The sequence below is a fragment of the Medicago truncatula genome, chromosome 8 (assembly GCF_003473485.1).
Source record: "Medicago truncatula cultivar Jemalong A17 chromosome 8, MtrunA17r5.0-ANR, whole genome shotgun sequence".
Taxonomy (NCBI): domain Eukaryota; kingdom Viridiplantae; phylum Streptophyta; class Magnoliopsida; order Fabales; family Fabaceae; genus Medicago; species Medicago truncatula.
In genome coordinates, this window is record NC_053049.1 from 36,677,968 (window position 1) to 36,704,962 (window position 26,995).

General features: G+C 31.6%; 1 protein-coding gene across 1 annotated transcript; it reads left to right on the forward strand.

Annotated features, from left to right (window-relative positions):
- Positions 1–776: 776 nt before the first annotated feature.
- Positions 777–7,879, forward strand: LOC120577564 (uncharacterized). The gene is made up of 4 exons (XM_039829159.1): positions 777–797; positions 6,664–6,761; positions 6,910–7,044; positions 7,207–7,879. The coding sequence occupies exons 1-4, from the start codon at positions 777–779 to the stop codon at positions 7,877–7,879; spliced, it is 927 nt and encodes a 308-aa protein (XP_039685093.1).
- The last annotated feature ends 19,116 nt before the right edge of the window (positions 7,880–26,995 follow it).

The window sequence follows — 26,995 nt, forward strand, 5'->3', positions numbered from 1 at the left end:
GAACGGTGGTAGAAGATGCAAAGTAATCTGATTTTCCTAGCAAGAATAGGCATGTAGAGTCTCGAAAACACATACCATATCCCATAATGGAATTACCGTTGAAAGAGACCGCATCAACATTACACTTGATCATGCCTGGTGGTGGTTTGATCCAAGGCTGATCCGTATGATCACTTCGGGATCATACTTTTCATCTTTGCATACATCCCCATTCAACTAGTGTGTCTTTTGCTCGGCTTACAATAGCAGAAGGAGAAGTATCAATAGCTTCCCAAAGTTTTGTATTACGACTCTTCCATAAGCTCCAAAGGGTCATTGCCGTTAGAGTTAGCTGCTGCACCTGTAACCTGTCAAATAAAGCAAACAACATTGTTGTAAAATTGTTAGCAGATGGGAGGAGTGCTTGGATGGTGCCATTGAGCCCAAGTAGATTCCAACATTGATTTGCCTTCGAGCAAACAAAAAAGGTATGCATTTGTGTTTTAGAAAAAAGATCACAAGAAACACAAGAGTCTTCACACGAAATTCCACGATTAAGGAGATTAGTGCGCGTAGGTAAGCACTGGTGCGCCAAACGCCAAATAAAGGCATGGACTCTTGGTGGAATTTCCATGTTCCAAATACTATTCCAGCGAGTACAACCATGGGCAGGGTTGTTTGCATGGATAGGATCTGAACAAATACGGTAGGCAGATTTGACAGTGTAGCAGCCATCAAACGTAGGCTTCCAAACGCGCTCGTCAAGAGTAGAGCGCGTATAAAGAGGCATCGCTAAAATGGCAGCAGCATCAGAGGAGGTAAAAATGGCACGAAGAACGGTAGTGTTTCAAGAATTCAAATCCGAATCCAACAAATAATTTAACGTAAGATCTTCAAAGTTTTGCAACGGCAGGGACGACGGTTTAAGGGAAGGAAGGTTGCGTATCCAAGGCATTCTCCACACGTTTATTTTAGAACCATCACCAATCTTCCATCTATGGCCTATGGTAAGTAAATTTTGAGTACTCCAAAGACTCCTCCATGTATAGGGTGGACTCTAAAGTGCCCATCTATCCACTTATTTATTGCACTTAATTATACATATATCTATTCAATTGCACCTGGTTATAATTTGTTACATTGATCAGAGGGTGCTATTATAAAATGATATTTACAAAGGAATGAATGGGGTATCTATATTACATGTTTCTTTTGTATTAACTCTCTAGTTCTTTTATAAAAGTGGTTTTAGTATTTTGAAGATTGGTTTGAAGGTAAATAAAGTTTGAAGATAAATAATTTCTTTTGTATTAACTCTCCGATTCTCATAAACAATTCGTCGTCATTTGATCGATCTGAAAAACAGTTGGATATTTATATCTTTACTTGGTAATTTTATATTTGTAGACAGGCTAAGGCCATTGATTGTTTTAGACTTTATTTGGTACCCTTTTCCTTGTGCCGACCCTTATCACAATAGTCACTCCATTTCATATCTTTGGTTGTCCTAGTTTTTTTTAATTATAAAGCGAAGAACATTTAAAGACATCAAAATAGAAGAAATAAATCCCAACTAGGTTGGCTTGTCAAACTTCTAACCATTGGTTGTCCTAGTAATTTTTTTTATCTTTTCAAAATAATGAGTTATATATATATATATATATATATATATATATATATATATATATATATATAAATCTAAGCTATAATTAAGATGATATATTTTTATGAGATTATTCATGAAACATAATACTCTATTAAAAAACAGAATTTATAAAATAAATAATGAGAACATTCTTTTTATGAGTAGGTGTAGATTTTGTAAAAAAAAGGAGGTGTAGAAATTGAATTTGATATCTAGAGTTTACAACATTCATACCCAATGTACACCAATCACTTGCACCAGATCCGTGGCTATAATAATAGAGTTATGTTATTTAAACAACCATTTATACGATAAATTTTGAGAGAATCAAAATTTTACAAAGAAAAAGAGGTATTGACACAAAAATTAAAACAATAAAGAGAGAAGATAAAAACATAATGTGAGTTTGAAAGAGAAAATTGTCACCAAAATTGTAAAAAATTATTGTACAAATATCATTTCTCATAATAATATAAGCACAACACATTCCGTGGCCATAATAATATAAGCACAACACATTTTTTTTACATTCACGCTTTGGTTTGCAATATAGAGAAAGTCTAAGTTGATCACAAACACAAATAAAAATGACTTAGGAACACACACGTAGATATGAAAAATTTAAAGATAAAAGTAAAAAATAATGTGACTAATTTTTTTTTTTTAATTCTCTGCATCTATGTATAGTCTAAGTTGGTCACAAACACAAATAAAAATGTCTTAGGAACATACACATAGATAAATTTTTTTTAATAATAAAAGTAAAAAATTATGTGACTAATTTATTCTTCTTTTAATTCTCTCCATCTACATATTTGTGCCCAAATATTTTTGATTTAGGTTTGTGACTAGGTAAGAATTGCTATGCACTATAAGAGGTCTTGATAATTTGATATTCGATTTGGAGATAAGTAGTAAATTTTTTTTAAGCATTGTTTTATTTAATATTTCAATTTGGGTTTTTCCAAAAAAATTCTTTGCTATAATGATCTTATTAATCATTGAGTCTAATTGCTTGATTAAAAATATAAAACTTTAACCATAAAATTAACAGAAAACCTTAAACCACCAAAATCATCTTCTTTTTTTGACAAAAATTTGACATTATTTTATTCAAATTGATAGAGTACATCGATACAATACAAATTTGCTCAAAACAAATAGGATGAATCAACGAATAAACCCACACATCCATGTTAATAACATAGAACGACAAAGTACGTAAGCCTACAAATATGATTATATTAAAGTCTCCCGAATAGCTATGCATTTAGATATGCAACGTTGACGACGCCAAAGTTATGGTTGGATCTTGATCAAAGCTGATCTGACAATCTGAACCAAACAAACACGTGAACAAGACGAGAAAGACAAACAACGCCGCACAAAGACGACAATTAAAATAGCGCTGCACTAAGACGACGAAATCTCGAAAGAAAAACCTAAATCGATATGAAAATCACGTATTTAAATAAAAAGGAAGGAGAAAAATGATTAAGATGAGTGATTTAGAGTAAAAAAATTGACCTTAAACTATCCCTCGTTAATAAACGAGAAAAAAATTAGGATTTTAGATGACGACTCATCAAAGAGAAAATTTTCCAAAATCATCTTAAAAGTAAGACATATAGCAAGATTCTTCTAATTGAATTACGGCGCGGGGTTATTTTACCAGAATTTGAGGCAAGGATTACTGTTAATTTTGATTGTTTGTCATTAGTTAATGTATTGATTATGTAATCCTATGTCACTTTGCTTCCGTCCTTAGTAAACTTTCAAAAAGTACACACTTTTCTTACTTTTTATTTAGAGTGGTGATACATGTACATTCATAGGTGGCATACACACTTAAACCTCCACATAAACATGTGACACGTGTTCTAGATCCCACAAACACTTTGTCTCTCTTCTCTTTCATCCATCTCTCTCCTCTAGAATATGTGGGGGTGTATGAGTGGTATGGAAATATGAGTGGTCTACCAATCATTTTCCTTTATTTAACAGTACTTTCTTTTGTAAGATTTTATTTTAGTGTGGCTGGGATATTCCCCTTTCACTTGCATAAGTCTACTCAATTCAAGGTAGGTGGTGTCGTTTTGTCCTCTAATAAGCTTAAAAAGTATGGCTAATCTTTATTTACTCATGTGATTTAATTTAAGATGTTGATCTTTAAACGTAAAAGATAGTGTTACATCGGCTATGAATGATGGTCCTAATAAACTCATTCGTAGACAATGTAAGACTACCATTCACACTCGAATATCAACACCTTTATAAAATTATAAACCACATTTAAGTTTATCTCTTTTTAATGTAGAACTTAGGTTTTCCGAATATATACCTAATGCTTACATTATTGAACTTGATGCATGAATACTACGATAGTGTGGTATGGATACACCCCTTATGCTTTGCCACTGAATACCATTGAACTTGATGCATGAATACACCCCTCACGCTCCACCACTGAATATTACGATGGCGAGGTGACTTGTGATAGACCATAATACTTTTGTATGTTGTGTATTTGATCAACTTGTCGTTACAAACCGGTTTGTAAAATGAGGTGTGTCCTTTATAGTTGGCCAAACTTTATAATCTCTTTTCAAATTTTATATTTAATCAATGTAAATTTTGAGTTTTACTTTCTCCAATACACACAACTCCGCTCCTCCGCTCCTTAGAGTATATTTTTATTCAGCATAGTACTAGCTACATGGGTTTGAAGTCTTTTTTGAATCTTGCACTTTAAATAAATTTCCATTCTGAAAAACAAATACAACAGAAAATCAACCTGACAATTTTTTAATCGTATCCAAGAAACACACTTTATGTACCAATTACAATCCAACCAACTACATAATGATAACTAACTAAAAATGTAGTATAAGATGAAATACATCAATTTCCTTCTTCCTTTTCAATTTTTGGTGGCTACATTAACAAATGTATAAGAGATAGCACACAACAACTACAATTCCAAAGTTGCAAGAAACATAGAAAAATACATGGTGCAATAAACTTCAACTTAATTCAAGACAATGCATGAAGAAACCAACATTAATTTCTCTCTTCAACTATTCAAACTAGCTCATAATAAAAAAAAATCAAAATGTCAGTGCTTAATTAGTAGAAAATGCTAGAGTTTGATTACTCCATTCCATATAAACTTTTTCTAAATTGTTGTTAATTATGGATGGAATGACCAACACCTGGACTATGCCCTGGAGATGTAGGCCTAAAATCATCAACTTCATACCCTACACGTCTTGAAGACTTCCCTCCATGATGAGCAATGGATCTTTTATGAGGCTTTGTGCAATCTCTACACAATTTAGACCTCAAATGCCTCCCTTGAACAATCACAACTTCTTGTTGCAAAACCAAAAACAAAATAAGAACACAAATAATTTGAAGCCTTTTAGTATTTTCCATGTTAAAATAAATGTGTTAAGGTAATGAGCTAAGATGATATTTTGTTAAGGTATAGGTTGTTTTTGTGATAGTGAAAAAGTTGATGTAGCTAAGTTGGTATTTATACAAAAATATTGTAAACCAAAAAGTGAATATAGCAATAAATATTTTTTTAAGGTTTAAACGACCGTGGCATGTGATGTCTTTCACTCCTCATCGCTGGGAAAAAGATTCCAAATGGTGACAACTTGTGAACTATATTAACTGTTTAAGCCCAACCTCTCAATTGAGTTAAAGTAACTTCGTATCTTGTTTTTTTCTTTGCTTTAATGTGTCTAGTTGTATTGTTCCTATTGTCTCTCTTTCTGTCCATCATGCTAATTTACATTATGCCACTTTGTCTAGTGTTGTTGGTTTCATGTTTAGTTGTGTACTATTTGAGAAATGGGTAATGAGTGTATTTTTCAAATTTGGAGGCAGATTTCTATGTTATATTGGATTGCATTAAGGCGTTGTCATAGAGCATTGTCTCACTCTTTTTTGGTTTCAAAGCATTGTCTTTTTTTAGTTATGCACATGAGATGAGATTAAAAAACACTCCTATAAAAATTTGTTTTGTTTTTTTAACAAAGGGAAATAAAAAAGGTAAACAAAACTAAGAAGAGTCCCTAACTAGAGTCTAACAAACTCAATGTCTATGACATCTGCTAAGAGAATAGATGTCATGTCAGGGATTCTGAAAGACAACTAAGTCATTGTCACTCAGAGCACCATTCTTAGCTAGAAAGTCTGTTGCAACATTACTCTTATGTAAAGTGTGTTGTAAATATAACCATTCAATCTAAGCAGAAGCTGCTTGATAGTCCATATCAAATTTTCATATTTGTGAAACAGATTCAAACATTTTTGAACGAGATCAACCACAATACTTAAGTTTGAGAAACACAACACTTGCTTATAGTCAAAATATTCCAACACAACTTCAAACCATGATACAAATGCAGGGTCACTAACGTTGTCGAGAAACCCATGCTATACCTTGTATGATCATGAATAAGACCACAAAAATCACCCAAATTAGATTCTTTTAAACATTTTTAAAAGTAATATTAAAAACTACAATTCAATTTTTTTAGCCAATTGTTTAACAAACTTAAAATCAGTGTGATTTATGCTGATTATTTACTACCTCTTTCTCATTTTAATTGTCACTTTAACGTTTTTTTTTGTCTTAAAATAATTTTCATTTTAGAATATCAATGTAACATTTATTATTTTTCCTCACTAATGTACCCTTATTTATTGAAATTCACTCTATTTAACTACTTCACTAACTACAATTAATAAGAGTATTTTAGTAAATTATACTAATTTTACCATTAAAATCAACTCAACAAATCATTTTCTTAAGAACAACAATTCACAACTCTAACATGACTATTAAAAGTATATAACATGCTTAAAATCTATTAGATATGTTTTATATATAAAAATTTTCCTCTATATTTCTCTCTTGCAAAAGAAATCCTATTTGTAATGCATGTATCTCTTATGGTGTGAGGATATAGTCATGTGCGTCTCTTATTATTCATGCATGTGTTCATTTCTCGTGTTTAAATATGTAGATATGTGCGTTTTTACAGCTCGTCAGTGGTGCAAATAGGGAGAATAATGGAGAAACTGTTGAGAACAAGGAAGATGCAACCGATAATGTAATGGAGAAGTAGTTTTAGACTAGTCAAGGTTTCTATCAATAGATCTTCATCAACTCATGATGATCATGAATCATATGAGTTGTTAGTATAGTTACCAGTCTTCATTTAACTCATTAATGACTGATTGATTAATCCTCGTATTTCCTTTCCTACTAGAAGTGAAACTCGTTGGAATTCTATTTGGAAAATGCAAATTCCACCGCGTGTTCGCGCCTTTTTATGGCGTTCAGCACAACATTGCTTGCCTACTCGAGCAAACCTCCTTTCACGTGGAATTGCTTGTGATGACTCGTGTGTATCCTGCGATCAATTGGCAGAAACTCAGATACATGTTTTCTTTGTATGTACGAAAGCAATCAGCTGCTGGGAGTTGATTGGTGTCCGTCACATCATCCAAGATCTGCTCCTTAATGCTAACAACTTTGCATCTATGTTATTTGATTTAATTGACAGGTTATCCACACAACAACAAGCTCTTGTTGCAATGACCCTTTGGAGCATGTGGAAAAGTCGTAATGCCAAACTATGGGAGTCTACGGATACCTCTCCCTCATATATAGTCACTCGCGCAAAGGACGCACTAAATGAATGGAGTTGTATGCAACGAGCAAAGGCACCAATCCACAACAAAAATTCAGAGCACGCTTGGATCAAACCACCGGTTGGCATGATCAAATGTAATGTAGATGCAGCTGCTTTCGACAATAACTCTGTTATGGGGTATGGTATGTGTTTCCGTGACTCTATGGGTGTATTATTACTTGGCAAATCAGACTTCTACTACTCATCATCCACTGTTTTAGAGGCTGAGTCTTTAGGCCTTCTAGATGCTATCAAAGTGGCTATCTCACATGGAATGCGTGACATCATGTTTGAGACCGATTCAAAAATCTTATCTGATGCTATTGCCGCCGCCACTATTCCCATCAACGAGTTCGGTGATCTTGTAACTCATTGTAGAAGGTTACTTCTTAGTAGACCCGACTTTGTAGTGTCGTATGTTAGGAGGCAAGCAAATAGAGTTGCTCATAATATTGCTAGAGCATCACTATCTCACCCTAGCCCCCATATCTTTCATCATGTAACACCTACTTTGTATCCGTTAATTTTTAATGAAATGAACTAACTTTGCCTTTGCTCAAAAAAAATAACATAAGCAATAATGATTATAACTAAATTTCAAATTGAAAATGTATAAATAAATAATTGTGTTATATATTTAGTGAAACATTGTGAATAGAGTATAGACAACTTGGCGTGTATAATGAACAAGTTATTTATTGTAAAAATGGCAAATGCATGTAGGAGCCATTAACCCTTTAACACGGAGTTTTTAAGTCTGTTTAGTACCAACCGACTTTAAATATGATTTTTAAAGACGGTTGATAACCGATACAAAATATTTTCCACATACTAAATTGGGACATTTTAATATATATACTCGCGTAACCAACATAAAATAAACCTTTAAAATCTGTTGAAAATGACGATTACCGTTCCTTTGGATTTTATTTGATGACGTAGACTCTTTCTCCAGATGAATTTGAAGATTTCTTGGTTATTCGTCTTTCTTGTGTTTTCACCTTTTTAAATTTACTCATTCATATATTTGAGTGACAATACTAGTTGTATCTTTTCATAAATATCCTTTATCATCAAAGACAATTACAAAAGATTCTCTAATTACAAGAGATACTCTAACTCATATACAAAATATGAATTACAAATCTCAATATACACACATTGTTAAGCATTGAAATGGACAACTACACCAATACAAAAAAAATAAAAAAAATTCAGAGCCTTTAGACATAGCAACCAGCTGTGGCCATGATCAAATTTTATCAAATCAAATAGCTAGCATAATTAAAATCAAACCTAGTAACAATTTTTTTTTTTTTTTTTTTAGGAAGAAACCTAGTAACCTTAAAAACAATGTTATTTATCATTAACCATAAACTTTATTGGATCTCAAATATAAAAAAAAAGTTTATGCATTTGATTCAAATTTTGACCAAATACATGGATTTTTTTTATTACTTTTTTTTTACTTATATTTGATACCTAAGAAAGTACTCCATATATAGTCCCCATGAGCATAACTCATTCGGTAAGGGACAATGCATAATATGTGCAGGGGTTGGGGTTTGAACCTTAAACACCCCACTTATTCATCTTAAAGGTGAATTTTTCTAGCCACTAAACTACTCCCTCCGGTCTCAAATGTAGGGAAAAAAACAAAAAAAATTGTGGTCTCAAATGTAAGAAAAAGTATAGTAAAAGCAACCTAATAAATGCTACTATTCCAATTTTACCCTATCTCCATGAGTTCAAAAGTCACTTTCATTAATTATTACTAAAACATGACAAGGGCAAAATTGGAAAGTTGTACATTTTTTAACATGACTTCAATGTAATCAATTCATTTTCTTAATTGATGTGCTTTTTTTTTTTCCCCTACATTTGAGACCGGAGGGAGTACTTGACAAAAAAAAATACTCAAAGCATATGCTAATCTCTTTTAGTATTGTCTCTTACCAAACCCCTTGTACTCTCCCCTTCTAGATATCTTATTTCTTTTGTTGATTCCAAAAACCATAAGCCCCACACACACACACACACACAAACTTGTAATTTATATTACTTGGCCTAGGATGTAGTCATAATTTATACATACCTAGTACAAGTAAGTACCAAATAAATCTATTAATTAACAAAATTCAAGTATCATAAAGGTGTTATAGTTATTATGTTTTTCCCAAAAGTGTCTTTTTCCTTTGATACTACTCAAAGGCTGCTTCTATGAACCCTAAATTTTGAAAGGCCTATTACACTTTTGTCACTGTTCCTTTCACATGCACCTTCCCACTAAGGACTCCACTTGTAATGTCATTCCATTTACTAGTCCATGATCTCATGTGGGATTCGCTGTATACTAATTCCCTAGGTTAATATTAATATTATAGTAACTTTTTTGGAAGTAATGTACACATAAACTATGAGTATTATTTATGAGAGACCTACCATTTATTTTGGTGTACTTCAGGAGAACCGTGCACTCACTCACCCTTCTGGCAAACCTACCCTAGAATTTGCAGCTAGAGGACCCAGAAGAAGTACATAAAAAGAATATAAACAAGAAGAAACAAATGAAAACTCAAAGATTCCCTCATGTTTTAATAAAGAAAGTTAAAAAAGAAGTGAATAAAAAGTGGATTCCTCATACTTTGGGAGATCATTGGTTCTCAACTCGCATGCATGATTGGAATTATAATAATTTAATCTGATTTTGCCACCCATTTGTATAATAATAGTTCAGCAGCCATCAGATAGTACTTGCTAATGTTTTTAAATGCATGAATCTTTGTAAACTTGAAAGAATATGCTGAGTTTATGAGAATATCACTGATTTGGCACACATTTCCATTTCCTTGTCGAAGTTCTTCACAATGTATTAGTAATTAATTACTACAGTACTTAGTAAGATTATAAGTTAATATGTTGCTTGCTTCTTGATGCTTTGTTATGAGTAGTAATAATTCTTGGAAAACAGATACTTCCCTATTGGAATTTTAATCCAATATATTAGAGAATGCGAGTCCTTGGGCTGAAGCACTCCTTATGCCTTTATTTTACTTGTTAAAATGATTTAACGGTGGCAAACTCAAGTTGGTGGTATGATAACTCGATGTTCTAATAAATTTGTTTTACTTCATTGCAAAATATTTGGATCATTTCAGGCTCCTTGATGGTGCTAATGTGAGAAGATTGGATATTTGGCAGCGTTTGTTGCTTGTTTACTCAAAGGATCGAGACTTCGAGTAATAAATAGTTAAATGTGTTAGTCTCTGATTTAGACCGGTCAGAAGACCAATCTCACGTTGACACGTGGCTGAAACTTGCACAGTCTGAAGGCTTCGCGCAGGAAGGAATACGCCATCTTTAATGCACCGCATCGCACACGAGCACTCTCCTGCGCAAGGATCACGCTACACGTGTCATCTATCCATTCCTAATCACACGCCGCAAAATCCGGAGGCGGTTATTCTCACCGCGCGCCTATATAAGGGTGGCATTGCTTCACCCTCAAGGTATGATTCACTTTTCACAACACTTTTTACACACGCTTTCTCAATTCCATTACTGACTTGAGCGTTGAAGTGCTAACGTGTCTGCAGACATCTTTCGTTCCACCACGAAGACTCATCGCCACCGTACCGGAGCACTTTCTGCCACCGTCGCCTCTCATTCATCCTCATTGGACAGATCAATCTCAAAAGTGATGGTGAAAGCGATTAGAAATGAGGATTAAAGTAACATATGATGTTGAATAACATATTTAACTATCTATTACTCCAAGTCTAGATCCTAATTGCTTTAAAAAATTTAACTATTTCTTACCACCATCGCTTTTGAGACTAACATAATTTTAAAAAGAAAACAAAAAACATTCTCAAATTTGGCAACTCAACATGGTGGAAGCTATGTATAGTTTAAGGAGGATTGAAACAAAAAAACTCTACATGCCACATTAACAAATTAGAGAATCAAAGAGAAGAGAGAACATCAAGGAATGTTATGTAATTCTATTGAAACCTTAATCTCCTTTGTTGTTCTCTCTTCTCTTTGATTCTTTATTTTGTTAACAAAGCCTTCCCAGCACAATTTTCCATCAATGAGCATTTTGATATATTTATAGGAATGAAAAACTTATTTAACCCATTTATTTATCATCATTGGAAGACTAGATAGATGTCAAAATACCATTGCTCTTTCATATAAGTGATTTTTTTTTCTTTTCAAAACTCTTAGTGCATTGATGTATAGTTTGTCCCCATATTTTCTTAGCAAAAGAAGTTCGATCCTACTTAAGTTTGTTGGGCAGACCCATATAGAAATAATTTATTTTGAAACTTATTATTCTATTTGATGATGGTAAAATGGATGAAATAGGAGGGAATGTTGAGAACCAAACCGTTTTCAATAGCTCTTTCCAGTAATTATGACATTCATTGGTTAAGGAAACATTTTGGAGGGAGATCCTAAAGGTAAAATATGGCGACGAGATTGTAGTGTTCCCGTCATTATCATATACTTGTTAGACAACCTTACTATTCTTCTTTGTGGTAGAAGAATATTTTTAGGTTGGATCTACTTGGATAGTCATTTACTCAAGTTTGTTGGCTCTTTGTGTACGAAGGCTGGTAAGGAGAGTCTGCTCATCTATATAAAGATGTATGGTTGTAACATTTGCCTTTAAGTGCAGTATTTTCTTTAGGAAGGTCGATAATGTGGTGTATATTTGCTTACAAACGCGATGTATTGTTGGGAAATTTTCCTTTAATCGAGGTCTCCGACTAGAAAAGTAATAGGCTAATTTGCTTGTTTAACCTCTTGCATTATTTTAGGTTTTAAGTTGTTTCCTTATATTTAAAAAGTTTTAAGTTGATCCTTTATGCTATTGATGTCATCATAAATCAGTCATTTCTATCAAATTCTAGTGCGAACTCCACAACCATTTTTAAAAAGGCCTAGTTTGACCCTTTCCCTTATGCTATTGATAAAAAGACTACTCCATAACCTAAAGATTACTCTAACTAAAACCATAACCCAAAGATTACTCTAACTAAAAAAATCTTTAGTCGGATTTTATTTATGCAGTCTCGGCTTAACTTTGAATTATCAATGACCATTTTTCTCAAAATCAAAGTGTTAAGACAAAAAAAAAAAGCTAAAAAGTACTCAAACGGACATAAATTATGGAAATCAATATAATATTATTCTCTTGAAAAATGTGTATTGAACTTTTTTCAAGTTTCAAAATTCTTATTTCCAATAAAAAAAAAGTTTATACTTTTAATTTCGTGAACAAATTTTAAGGAGATTCTTTAGGTGTTAGTATGATCCAAAAATATACGGTGCTTATTTTTAGCAGTTAATACAATCATCCATAGTTCTAGAATTCTAGCCCTTAGGTCAAAAGTTCCATCATCACCCACCTAGCATAATATAAACAATATAAATAATTGCTGTCAAATAAACAAAATCAATAGCAAGAGTCCAAGTGATCGAGAGAGATGAGAATTCTTGTTTAATAATATTATAACAAACATATACTAGTGAATCATAGTAGTACAACACATAAAGTTTAACACAAATTACCTGTAATAATGCATGCATAAAGCATGTACTCAATAAAAACAAAGCAATTTTGCAAACATCAAAATTAACTAATTAATGCAGAAACTAACATAGAAATCTTGCATTTTTTTTAAACTAATATATCTATTAATTATTAATGGAATGACCAATGCCAGGACTGTGTCCAGGAGTTGTGGGCCTAAAAGCTTCAACATCTCCCTCCAAACTTCTATTGCTACGGTGGTACAATTGGCTTGTGCTCATCATTTTGGTAGAGGCTATGTTTGGTGGCTGAATGCTTTGTCTCAAACTCCTACCCTCAGTTGTAGTGAGTAGTAGTTCATGAGACAAAAACAATAGTACATAGAACAAGCAAATGCGAGCTAAATGTGCCATTTAATAATTAATGTGAAAGTGAGAAAGTAAAGAAATAAAGGAAATTAAAAGAAGTTAAATATGGGCGTTTACGGAAGGAATTGAAGATTGAGTTGAGGATGTATTTGAAAGGCTTACATCAAAGTAGTATTTATAGAGGTTGAGAAGGAGAAGCATGTACACTGCTCCAAACTCCGATAAAAAAGGTGGAAAAGAAAAATTAGAATAGACTGAAGAGCCAACTAATTAAATCCTTGAAAAAAAAAAAACTAATTAAGCAATGATTCGATATTTGGTAACTTGTCAAAACGGGCTTCGGGCTTTATCGGGCCGGGCCAAAAAGCCCGGTTGAAAAACGGGCTTGTAATATACTACCCGAGCCCGGTCCTACATGGGCCGCGGGCCGGCCCATATTAAAAATTATATATTTTTTTTCTAAAAAAAAGTACTATAAAATGCTCCTATAATTTTTTTTATAAATAATATTTTTAATATGTTTAAATAATGCCTAGAACAAAAATAAATTGTAAATATTTTTGTACAAACGTCCTAAACTAAAACGGCGAGGAAAGCAATTTTAAATAAATTAGATACGTTATGGTTATAAATATTTATATATTCGATCTTTAGAATTATAAATAACGTAACGAGTAAATATAATTTTATATTACATGTATATTTGTGTTAATTCATTGAATTTTCACTTTTATTTATTACCTTGATAATCAATTAAGTAAAGAATAATTTGAAAAATATATATAATTTATAGGATCTTTTTTGTTATGCGGACTACCCTCGGCCCGTTCGGGCTAGCCCTAATGGGTAGCAGACTTTTTAGAGCCGGGCTAAAAAACCCTATTAAAATTCGGGCTCAATATTTAAGGCCCAAACCCTAATTTTAATCGGGCTAAACGGGCCGGCCCATACGGCCCGGCCCATTTTGACCGCTCCAGGTGTACATAACTCAGTTTCAATTCCATATACATAACACATATGGTCATATATTAAGAAAGAGATTCAATTAAACTGATAAGTATAATTAAATAATTATATTAATTCTATATACTAACAATAAATATTATAATTCATGTATACTATATATATATATATATATATATATATATATATAAAGAAAATAGGGGGTTTTAGGGAGATTTTAGGCTGACTTTTTTGTTATTCCAACTATACCCTTAAACAAATTTTCATATAATAATATTATATTGTTTGTGTTATCAAAAATAAAATAATTTTTTTGCTATATTATTGTTGTGGTTAAATTGATCATATCAACATTTTCTATTAATATATAACTACAAATGATAACATATAAAATGTAACAACAGGAAAAAAGCAGTGACAATCAGGGTTTAACAAGGAAAAAGAAGAGTTTTTTTTTTTTTTTTTTTTTTTTTTTTGTATAAATGACAAGTTGTTATAGAAAAGCCTTAAAATTCCTTAAAAAAGAAGAAGAAGAAAAGCCTTAAAATTTTAAAACAAACTAGGCATATTTAAGGAAAGTCTAACCTTATCTAACTTATTTATGAGATCGAGTACATGGTAGATCTACATTAGTGAAATTAGGGCATTTGCCCCACTAATATTTTTAAGCATCCAATGATATATGTGTATGTCTTGTACTGCATTTTGTTTGATCAAGAACCTTAAAGATTTCAATTCATTGAAATTGCGGTGAAACATTGAGGCATAGAATATATATTACCATGGTGTGTTGTACCTTCAAACGCTTTTATGCTTGAGTTCGAGTATGATCTAGAGAGAATTTTGAGATATGAATGATGTGCACACGAAAATTTTGTTAAGTTTAAATTATAGAAGATATGTTAAGACTTATGAATAGGTCTTAATTTTTAAAGAACATTCGCCGAAGTATCCATTAAAAAAGTTTATACGTTAACAACAAAAATTGAACCTACAACTGTGGAGTATATATAAATCAACTTCTTATACTGAACCAACTTTTATGGGTAACTTATTATAATTTCAAACATTCGTATAGTCTCTTTTTTTATGTTGAGTTGAGAAGAGTTATTTAAAGGAATAATTGCTCTTGCCAGCTACTTGGACCTTAAATCCTAGGTAACGGTTTTGAAGCCTAAATTTGGCCCATAACACAACTTAAAATATTTAGATCATTCAGCTATTGTCTATTCCTAAATTAGAAACTTTAAGAAGCAAATAAATTTTGCACGTGTATAAGATCATATATATTAGCTATAGTAAATTAATTCCTCTTTGCCACTGCAAATTGAAGTTGTCTTTTGTCCTTTATTGTGTTAAAAATAATTTAATGAACAGAATCGACCTTAGAATATTCCCATTTAAATATACAAATGCAAAGATTGATACCAAAGTCTATTTACAACCGCAGCAGCTATATGGAAAGACTGACGAAATACCAGAGATTCACATGGCATGGAATTTGACTCATGTTGTCCTAGCTAGCTTCTTTTGATTCCTTTTGTCTTTTGAACATGAAGCTTTTTGAAGCTAGATACAACTGTTTAAAGCTATGCAAATAATTAATTAAGTGATCATCAATTTAAGTTCAGTATTTAAACTAATAAATAGGGAATATTCTAATTTAAATCATAGACTTACAACATGAGATGCTCGAAGATTCTCTCCCAGATTCGTGGCTCGTCCAAATTACCTCACTTTTTAACAAATAGTGAATTACTTGAGAAAATAACCTTTTTGTTACAAATCACTGTTATATTTGTCAAAAATATATTTCAAAAAGAATGTTAGTTCAATTTTCAATTAAACTCTTTTCATGAATAATGTATGGAGTGAAATGTGATTGAATACGTCTATAGATTTGTTTGCATGAATAATGTATATTAATTAAACTCTTTTCATATACTAATTTTCTTATATAGAGTTGTTTCGTTTTTTTGGGGTTTAAAATCACTTTTGTTGTTCCTCTATTTCTAGTTAACTACAGTTGTGTACAATTTTTATTTTAACAATTTCAAATATGGGAAATATGGGAAGAGTAACTTTTCAAACATTTGGGTGCCTGAAATTAGGCCATATAAAAAAAAAGTGGACCTGTTCTCAAAGCTTTTGTTTTAGTTTTGTCTTCCCACAAAAAAAAAAAAAAAAAAAAAAGGTTTGTCTTTTGAAAAATAAAAGTCTATTTTCTCTTTGTACAAGTTGAAGACTTTTTATTTTTATTTTTGGATATATCCCTTAAAAAAAAACAATCTAAATTACCATACTTTTAAAATAAAATACCAAAATACCTCATTTTTACTCGCACTATTTAGCCACCATTTGGAAGACTTCTAACTTTTTAAATTTACTTTTTTAGTTTTACTTTTTCTTATTCACCTCAGTTGAACTTGAAAATATGAGCTTTGGAATGGGTCAAGACCCAATTCCTCAATGACTGGGTCATCCAAAGTCAATAATACACATACATACCATCATATTGGTATGCTATAGACAAATACTGAGTCAAGGTCGCATAGTAAATATGAATAATTCATTTCGGATCCTAGCATATATTATCTTAATATGATAACATGTGTCCAGGAGACAATTGTCTAGGGTTTTTGGTTGTAAAACCCTAATTTGACTACTATAAAGGCTAACTCATAGCCTCTATCCAAGTGCACTCTTTTATACCTTAAAAATCTCGTAACTTTGAAGCATTCTTACTTGATTGTCGAAGTGTTTGCAAATACATCACCTCCTTGCAGAGGAACAAGATTAGTTGTTGTTCAACATCCACCACTCTTAGTATGTCACTGTTGGGTCAGTGAGGGGAGCTTGATGTGGACAGTCCCCCCCTGAGCTCCCCTCACTTACCCAACAATGGTATTAGAGCCCCGTTCGACAAAGGGTACGATCGAGACAGCCGGTCCGTTTGCGCAGAAAGCAGGAATGGCGATACAAGCAGTGTCAGTCCATTTTCGGAGAAACCAACAACGACGATACAAGTAAGAGTTTCCGCTTGAAGGGAGAGAATGAATATATGGACTCACTTGAGGGGGAGTGTTGTTGTGTACAAGTGTGAGTTATATGTCCCACGAAAAAGCTCTGAAAGCACTGTTGGGTCAATGAGGGGAGCTCAGGGGGGACCGTCCACATCGAGGCTAGAACAATTACACATGTCTTTTATTCATATCTCTTTCTCTCTCAAAATCATAGAAACTCTAGAATCCCAATTCCATCTTCTTCAATTGAACACAATTTTAAGTGTTGGTTTCATTCAATCTTTATACATTGTTCCATCAGTCACCACCCACTCAGTCAGACCAAAAATCTTTAGTTCCGGAGAATTAATAATATGACATTCCAACTTTTCTTTTAATTTTTAAAAAACATTTGCGTAAGAAATAAAATTGGCTGCTACTGATTTTTTTTTATTTGCTATACATTTACACTAAAGTGAAGAAAGATCTCATCTTTTTATTTAGAAAAATTATATTTGTACATCTATTTTTTAACAACTTTAAAACAACACTCTCTCTTAGACTCATATGTGTTTTTATTCTCTCTTTTTCTTTCTCTCTCCATTGTTTTTGTCCAATAAAAAGAGGAGAACGTCTCTAATTATAAGACCCTTTTGAGAATTTTTTTTGTCCATTTTTATAAGACCCCTTTGTTATTTCCAACTACATTAATTATTTCTTTACATGCACACCCCTATTAATTATATATCTTTTTCTTCAATCAGCAATAAATAACATGTTGAAAACATAAATCATCTCTCTCTTAAAGGATAAAATTGTAAAAACAATACTAATTACAAACATATTTAATACAAATACCCACTATCTTAATTTCCGTTATTTTTTCAAAAAAACCCTATAATTAGGGACGGAGGTAGTAGTTATTGCAAGAGTTGTACAAAATTAATTGTACAAATATCATTCCTCTTTTAGTTATTAGGAATTGATGTGTTTTGTGCTTAATAAATTATGGTGACAATAATGACCGTTTTCAAAAGAATTTGAAATTTGTGCCTTGATGTTACAAGGAAATCATTAAGGGTGTGTTTGTTTCAAGTTTACCAAATTTATTCCTAGAAATAACATTCCTTGGAATATAAAGATGAGAATTTTATTCCAAGGAATTTAGGAAAAATATGTTTGGTTATCTTTATAATATTCCTAGGAACCATAAAAATAGGGATTATAATAGGTAAACTATTTATGAATTTATTCCCATCTCCATGGGAACTTTATTCCCACCCTTTATCTTGGGAAATTTTTTCTATTCCCAGGAACATTTTATACCCGGGAATAAAATTTAGTAAATTTGTAACAAACATAGGCATATACATTCCTATCATTTTATTCCCGGAAATCAACAATTATAACTTGAAACAAACACCCTAAGTTAATAAGACATGACATTATTTATTTCAAATTTATTGGAGATTTGCTTTCTCCTTTAGTGTCATAATAATTCTATACATTGTCCTTAAAACAGGAGAAATAGTCCGGTGAGCATAACTCAGTTAGTAGGACAATGCATTATTATATGTAGGGGTTGGGGTTCGAACCCCGGACACCCCACTTATTCATCTTATAAGGTGAATTCTAACCACTAGACTACCTGACAAAAAAAAAAAAAAAAAGGAGAAATAATTTGTACTAATAACATCTTTTATTTATTTAATTGCAACTTGCTTTATACATAAAACAAGTAATTATTATTAAAAAGAGCAAACGCTCACATAATTTTGAACGGTACAATACAATAACAAATCACATACAACTTATGCCATGTGTCAATTGTGAGTTAGAAGTCTCACACTAGATGAAAGAGTTGATGCGATGTGTCGATCCACCTTAATATTGGCTCTTTCAAATGTTCCAATGGCCACATGCATACGATTTAGCATGCAAGAGCCAAGAGTACATCTAGTTATAGGGTATGCTATGCATAATGAAATTAACCAAGGACCTTATTTACTCGTAAATATATAGTTTTGTAGTCTAAAAGATATTGCTTAGTAAAATTACTAATTTAGTTGTCCTTTTGTGCTTTGGTTAACATGTCCAACACCTGGGCTATGATTTGGGTAAGTAGGTTTAAAAGCATCTTTTGATCTCTCAGAAGTCACAAAAACTTTAACATTCGGACTCCGAACAACTGTACTATCTTTAACCTCTCCTACAAACTTCCGATGACCAACACCAGGACTGCTTCCTGGTGTTGTGGGTCGGAAAGCATTTGTATCTCCGCTTGAATCTCCTATACTTGCGACACCATGATTTGGCATCATGGGAAGGTTAACTTTCTTCTCAAATGTTGGAGAAGGAATATTTACAGCAGTTTTAAGGGATGTGAAGGTAGGTTTGGGATTATCTTCAATCAATGGTTTTATCTTCCTAGCTTGAGTTGGAAGGAAAATATGGTAGGCAACTAATACAAGAAAAATGGCAAAATATTTTTGCATGGCCTGAAATTCACCCATAGTTATCACTAGTGAAACAAAAGGGTATTTATGAGAGCTAGTTGATCTTATGATAAGATGAAAATGTTATAGGAGATGATATGTTATAATCTAGGATCTTCGGGTATTTATAATCTTGTTAAGTATGCTAATGCCCTCTTAAGATTCTAACTACTGATTATTTGATTTGACCAATTGTGTGGAGTGCATATTTTTCAAATGTGAACCGTTTAAATGTCAAAATAGCTTTAATTACACGGTCGGGCCTCACTCTCTCACGTGTCCAACCATGTTTTTTTTCATTATATAAACCCAAACATGTTCTTTTGTTTATACAAAAATAAACCAGCAGGCTCATAAAAAATTCTTGGATTACATGTCACAATTGTCTTTAAAATGCTGGGATCAGAAGTCTTGATTCTTTAAGAATGTTTGGATCACAAGTCTTAAGTCTTCAATTTAGCTTAATCAGAGGTTGAAACCTAGCAATACATTAGATCCCATGTAATTAATTCTATAGACTTTGCTAAATCTCTAACTTTTCGAAATTTAATTGTGGAATTTGGAAACGATAGTTGTATTCAAGCCGGTGTAACTTTTATGGGAAATGTAAACGAATGCTCCCATAGCACTCTTTAACACCTTTAAATGGTAACTTTTTTATCATGTTTTTCCCTTGTGAAGGTGTTGTTCTCTCTGCTAGCCGTAGGACATATCTTGGTTAGGCTATTTTATTGTAAGCCTAGCCTTTTGAATGTATGACTTTGTATGGTTCGGTGTCCTTTGGTTTGGTGTCCTCTCTTCGCCTACACGATCGTATGAGAGCCATTTGCAACCCTTCTTAGAAGGTGGGTAGAGGTTCTTACTGTGATGCTTGGGTTGGATTTTTTAATAAAATATTTTATTCATCGGAAAAAAAGTTTAATCAAGAGAAGCTCTATTTTATTGGCGAGAGTTTGCATATCATTGTAAGACCATGGCTGAAGAAATATCTAGACCTAGGCAATGGCGGAGCCAGGAATTTTATAGAGTCTGAGCAAAAATTGCATATTTTTTGCAGATAATTTTATAGGCTTCCCATATAATGTTACTTCCTTCCTGCGGATAATTGCACATTTCCTGCGGATATACCTTTCATGCGGATCCTAAAATCTTAAGGAAACAATTACCCACGAAGATATTACATTTACCTGGGAACCTAAATCCTTGGCAAAATCTGCAGGAAACATGTTTCTTGTGAAATTTACACCAACATCCGCAGGAAAAGCGAGAAGTTCTAGTAATGGCGAGGTTTGCTACACAGAAAGTATAAGTTGAGCCAGAGCTAGTGCCCATGCTAGCTGGGGGGTGACACCGCCCCTGGACCTAGGGTTATTTTTTAACTATGATGACTTTGCAAATGGGTAGGGATCAAACTCATTATGACTTACTTATTCATTAGCAAAATTTAAATGATACTCTTCTAATCATTATTATAAGTAATTTTTTTCTTTTCAAGTTTATTGAATAAGTGATGATATATCTGACTTATATTATAAATCAGATACAATAATTATTAAATGAATCTGAAAAGAGAAAAAAATATTTATAGTAGTGTCCGGGAAGTATGTTCTATTAAATGTTAAAAACTTAAAAAAAAAAAAAAATGTTCACCTAATTCAAGATAATTGGATGTGAGGACTTTCTATGATAAATAAAAAATCGATAGCTTAAGAATATGAGTTCAAGAAAACTAAATAAATTTAATTATAATATTAATTTGTTGGAAGTAGTTAGTTTTGTTATAATTGAATTTGGATGTATTATAAATACTTTTAAAACTACTTGTACTTTATTTCTTGACATATGTCTCACCTTGATTTGATATCAAATATGAGATTTAAATAGAAGAAACAATTTTATATACGTTCAAATTGCTCAGATGCTCCAAATAGTAGTGATAAAAAAAGATGTTTGTGATTTATTGTGTAATAAATCATACTTATCTTTTTCGATTACACAACAATTGTATAAACTCTTGTCATTTTCAATGACACCAACAATATAACATTATTATAGGAATATTTGTTTAATGATATAATTAGAATAATAAAAAATTCAGCCCAAAATTTATTCTTCCCTTTATATATTTTTAAGATAATATTGTTCCTATCTTAATGGGGGTAGTTCATATTTTAATGAGATTTAACTAGTTTTTTAATTAATAATTTAAATAATAATGAGAAAAGGATAAAATAACAAATAAAATACTTTAAATGAGAGGTAAAATTGAAAAGGGAAAAAGTAAGTCTAAATTCATGTATTTTCATCCACTATTATTGTGGATGTCATTAGACCATCAACAATAGAGCTCCTCATTTTGGATGCTTCAATGAGTTTGATACGTACACGTCATATTATATTTTTTTAATGTTATTACTTAATTACTAATAAACATGTAATTTCTCCAACATAGTACCTTCAAATTTTATTAAATATGTTCAAAAAATAACTCTATATCTTTAGGGAACTTCTACGGTACACCCGTAAATTAAGGTGTACCGGTACTCCTACTTCAAAAATCTTTAAATTAATTATTATTTTTATGGAATAAAGAGCTATTTGTTGATATTTATATTTTAGAAAATGTCATTTCATAAGAAAAAACATAATTTCATTGTTTATAAAAATCATACTAATTTTTTTTTTTACATTTTATTGTAAAAATAATCAAAATTCTCTATTATGATTACTAAAAATTCAGAAAAATTAAATTTTATTTCGTCGACGTTTTTGGTAAATGATATTTAATTATTATAATTATAGGTGATATAAAATATTTTTTTCTTCAAAAAATAACACATTTAACTATTAATTTATTGATTTGGTGTACCAATACACTCAATTTTTTTTGGTGTACCATAGAATTTGTCATATCTTTATATATTTTAAAAAAAAACTCATTTATTCTAATACAATTTTTTAAATTGGACCCGTAAAAAGTAGAGAGAGTGCTTTGATAGTCATCATTCTCTATAAACATCCCATTTTTTCCTCCAAAATAAGGATGATTATTTAGTATGATGTTAAATTAGTGAAGCAAGCATTCACTATTGTAGATGCAATTATTAACTAACTGCTATAAGACTATGCATTAAAACAATACAAAACATTGGAACAGTGAATTACACATCTCCCGTCCTCTCCCTAGCCGCTCTTGGCCTGTCAACCGTAGAATGTGAAATCTTGAGGCTTGATCAATTGTTTATATCTTTTTTCTTTCACAACAGGTACCATTTAAAGAGTTATGAGAAACCTGGACAAATAAAGAATAGTTGAACAGCTTGCACACAATATCAAAATGGACCCTCCAAAAAAGATATAGGGATTTTCTTTACTTCATTTTTCTACATTTAAAAAAAAAAACTTTTTTTTTTTTTTTTGAGAAAGATGAAATTATTCTTGACTAAAGTGGTACTTGAATGATCAGGAGTGATTTAAAAATGATGGTTGGAGCTACTTTGTAGTGGTGAAGGACGGTGTTTTAACTACACGTTGTGTGCCTACAAGAATTCAAACGCAAGTCATTGAAGGGCTTATAGGGTTTAAAAAAGAAAAGAGTAAATGTACCTTTCACTAGGGCCGAATTTCTTATAGAAGAATGTTATTTAAACAATCCTTTGTTGGGACAGCTAAAATATACAAAGAAATTTAGGTATTGACACAAAAGTCAAAATAACGGAGATAAAGTAAAAACACAATGTAAGTATGAGAGAGAAATTTATCACAAAAGTTGTCAAGAAATGGTTGTTCAAATATCATTTTCTTCCTTATAATAGGCAATTGGTGCACTGAGAGTGATACGTAGAGACGGTTAGACAGTTGCGCGGACGTCAATGCGATTTTTTTATCACCATTTGTTAATAATCAGAGTTGTAATTTATTCACGAAGTATACTTAATATTTTGGAATACAGATCTACGCCAAAAGAACTTTGGTTTAGTCTAAAAGACCTTAACAACTATTTTACAACCGTTTTTGAAGAACTTAATCTCTATTTTTTAATGTTATGAGGTTAAACTCTTACCACTGAGTTGACAAGTCGTGAACAAGTTCTCTCCACTTGAAATGCTATGATATTAATAATATTTATCTTGAGACATGAATGAGAGGTCTTTGTTCAATCTCGCAAGTCCTTTTTAGTTTGGTGGACAATTTCAAATGAAATACATCTGTCTAAGGATTCTTTATTTTGTTGAACCATAATAGTACACATTATATAATTTTTGTTTATAGTGCTAATACTTTCAAATGGGTTGCATGATTGCGCAGTCGCATGCTCAAATCTAAAGGAGAAAGATTCTACTACTATAGTCTATAGTATTATGGTCTTTATGTTTGACCTGCATTAAGAATTAATTGGTATCTCTGCATTTGTGATTCATTTAATTGCGTATAAGAGCTAGAGACCAAGATTTGCCATTAATATTTAAGCCACTTTCTGGTATGTGATGGAACACCACTTGGAGATGTGACTTTAATTCTATGAAGCACAAACACTTCTCAGATTAGCCGTGTTCATTAGTCGTGTTTTAAAGTGTCCGACACCAACACGACATCGACATATATAATTACACTGAATTATGTAATTTTTTTAAATTTTTAATGGTGTCGACGTGTCCGTGTCCGTATTGTGTCCCTTATCTGTATCTGTATCCGTGCTTCATTGCCTTACTATCAATATGTGGTGTGGCACATACCCCTTTTCCTACACAATATAAACAAAATTAATCAGGTATTGAACCATATCTCTTACATTTTGTATGAACCATCTCTTACATGGCTTACGATAGTAGTATGTGTGTGATATTTGTTGGCCAAAAATTTAAAACTAATTCTTAAAGATATTGAAATTAATTTAACATATCTCTAAAAAATACTATTTCATAATTGATATACACAAATATGAGATGAAATGGAACAATGAGCATATGCTTACGAATTGTATAGTAGTATTAACTAGTGCAAAGTTATCTTAAACCATTAAATAATGCAACGCGTAATTTACGTGTAGGCAACCCTGTGAACCAATTTCTTGAATTTGGTCCATTAATATTTGATTTAACAATCATACTTCTTTTCCTTTTTCTCTTTTGTAATTGTCACTGCTTCTATGACCATTAATTGAAATTCTTTTCTTCCAATGTATCTATGTCTACCACAGATTAAAGTGAGGAGACTATTGTAACCAAAAAAAAAAGTGAGGAGACTATAGGTCAACTCTTACAAACCTTTATTTAAACTTTTTATTATTATTGGTTATTCTAACTCTCCGATTGACAGCAGTAATTGTGTTCTAATAACTTAAAGTTTTACCGTGAAGTAAGTATGGTTTAACCAATAATTAATCCATCTAAAAATCCAATCCCGATTCTTTCAAACAATTTATCAATTGGTGTAGCTGATTAAACTAGTTGAGTTCAAGTTCAACTCTTTAGTTTACTATAATTGTTTTTCATGATCTGAACAATACGAATATACTGCTCATTTTATATTACTTTTTACTAAGATCAATAATAATATAAATCATGTGGTCTAACACAAGTGTTGGTACGTAAGTTGTGTGATAGTTGTAAATTTGGGATATTGAGTTTGATTTATGCGGATAAAATAATTAGTACATATAGTACCAACATGATGGTGAAAGAGTTGATAACATGACTCTCTCGTACGAAAAGAATATGAATTCGATTTTTGAAGTTATATATTTGTCAGACATATAAAAAATCAACGATTTGTTGTTGACTTGAGCATCTACTAAAGTCAAACACCCTATTTAGAGTGAGAGTTTGGAAATATACACAAACTTATCCCTTATGTTGGTAGAAACGTGATGAATGACAAATATCTTGTAAAACAGATTTAAAATTGTTGCATTATCAATGCTAGATTTAAAATTACGACATTTGGTTAAGCAACAAGTAATCATTTATCATCTCATTCAAGTGTTCTTGAGTGAACAAATGTTAGTGATTATTACAATATATTTATTAACTTTTTTTTTTTAAAATTCGTTGAACGTTATAGCGTTTAAAAACATGGGTCTTGCTAACCATTGCCCTGAGGGCAATGGTTATGGAAGCCAAAAGTAGCATGTTTACATTGGTTTCAACATCATTTTGACTTTTAAAAATTTAAATTTATCACTTTTCACCATTTTTCAATGCTATATTTCTATTTTAATCCCTTTATCCAATGCCTCAAGCGCAATGGTTAGCGTTCTCCTAAAAACATATAGACTTAAAAAATGTGGAGAGGAAAAGGACAAACAAAGTCAAATCAAAGAAGCATAGCCACCCCACTTAATAAATTGATCTAGCTTGTCATCATTAGTAGTAAATAAGAATCCATCAAAGAAGAATTATGTAGGAGTAAATTAAAATAGGAGAAATGATATTTTGTATAATCATTTTCTAACAATTTTTGTACAATTTTCTCTCTCATATTCATATTATATTTTTACTTTCTCTCTCTATTACTTTGATATTTATGCCAATATATATTTTTCTTTATAAAAATGTGGTTGTCCATTTAGTTGTCCAGTAAATTAATGTTCAAATAACACTACTCTTAAAATAGAGATGCACGGAGGAATCTTGAAAATATGTTAATGAATGGAATCAAGTAAATAAAAATAAAAATTGAGATGAACTCAAGAGAATCTTAAAGATGGTTGGTTCCTGGGACTGGGGAACCCCCACTTCTACAGTGCCAACTTTATGAAAGTGCCAATAAAAAAGTCAGAAGCAGCAAAGTGAAATAGTCAATAGAATACTTGAAATTGAGTGATGAGTGTTGTGGCTGCTATCTAGGCTTTTGCGCTGTAGTGCACGGAGGGGTAGTTAAATATAGCATCTACTTGCAATACAAGCATATGCTTTTGTTGTGTCCGTCCCTAATTATAAGATCATTTGAAAATATTTTTTGTCCCTTTTTATAAGATCTATTATCAATTACATTAATTATTTCTTTACATACATGCCCCTATTTATTATACATCTTTTTCTTCAATCAGAAATAAATAGAATATTGAAAACATAAGTCAACCCTCTTTCTTAAAGGATAAAATTGTAAAAACAATAGTAATTACAAACATATTTAATAAAAATATTCACTATCTTAATTCCAGTTATTTTTTCAAAAGGGCCTTATAATTAGGGACGGAGGTAGTATTTTTTAATTTATAACAAACCTATATGATTGGTAATATATATCAAATATATCAGATACTACATCCGTTCCTTTTTAATTGTC

What these genes read in the sequence shown, in the direction of transcription:
- LOC120577564 (XM_039829159.1), top strand. Translation starts at nt 777, where the DNA reads ATGGCAGCAGCATCAGAGGAG. An exon ending in TGGCAGCAGCATCAGAGGAG is followed by an intron (nt 798 to 6,663) that starts GTAAAAATGGCA and finishes TTAAATATGTAG; the next exon opens with ATATGTGCGTTTTTACAGCT. An exon ending in GGAATTGCTTGTGATGACTC is followed by an intron (nt 7,045 to 7,206) that starts GTGTGTATCCTG and finishes TTTAATTGACAG; the next exon opens with GTTATCCACACAACAACAAG.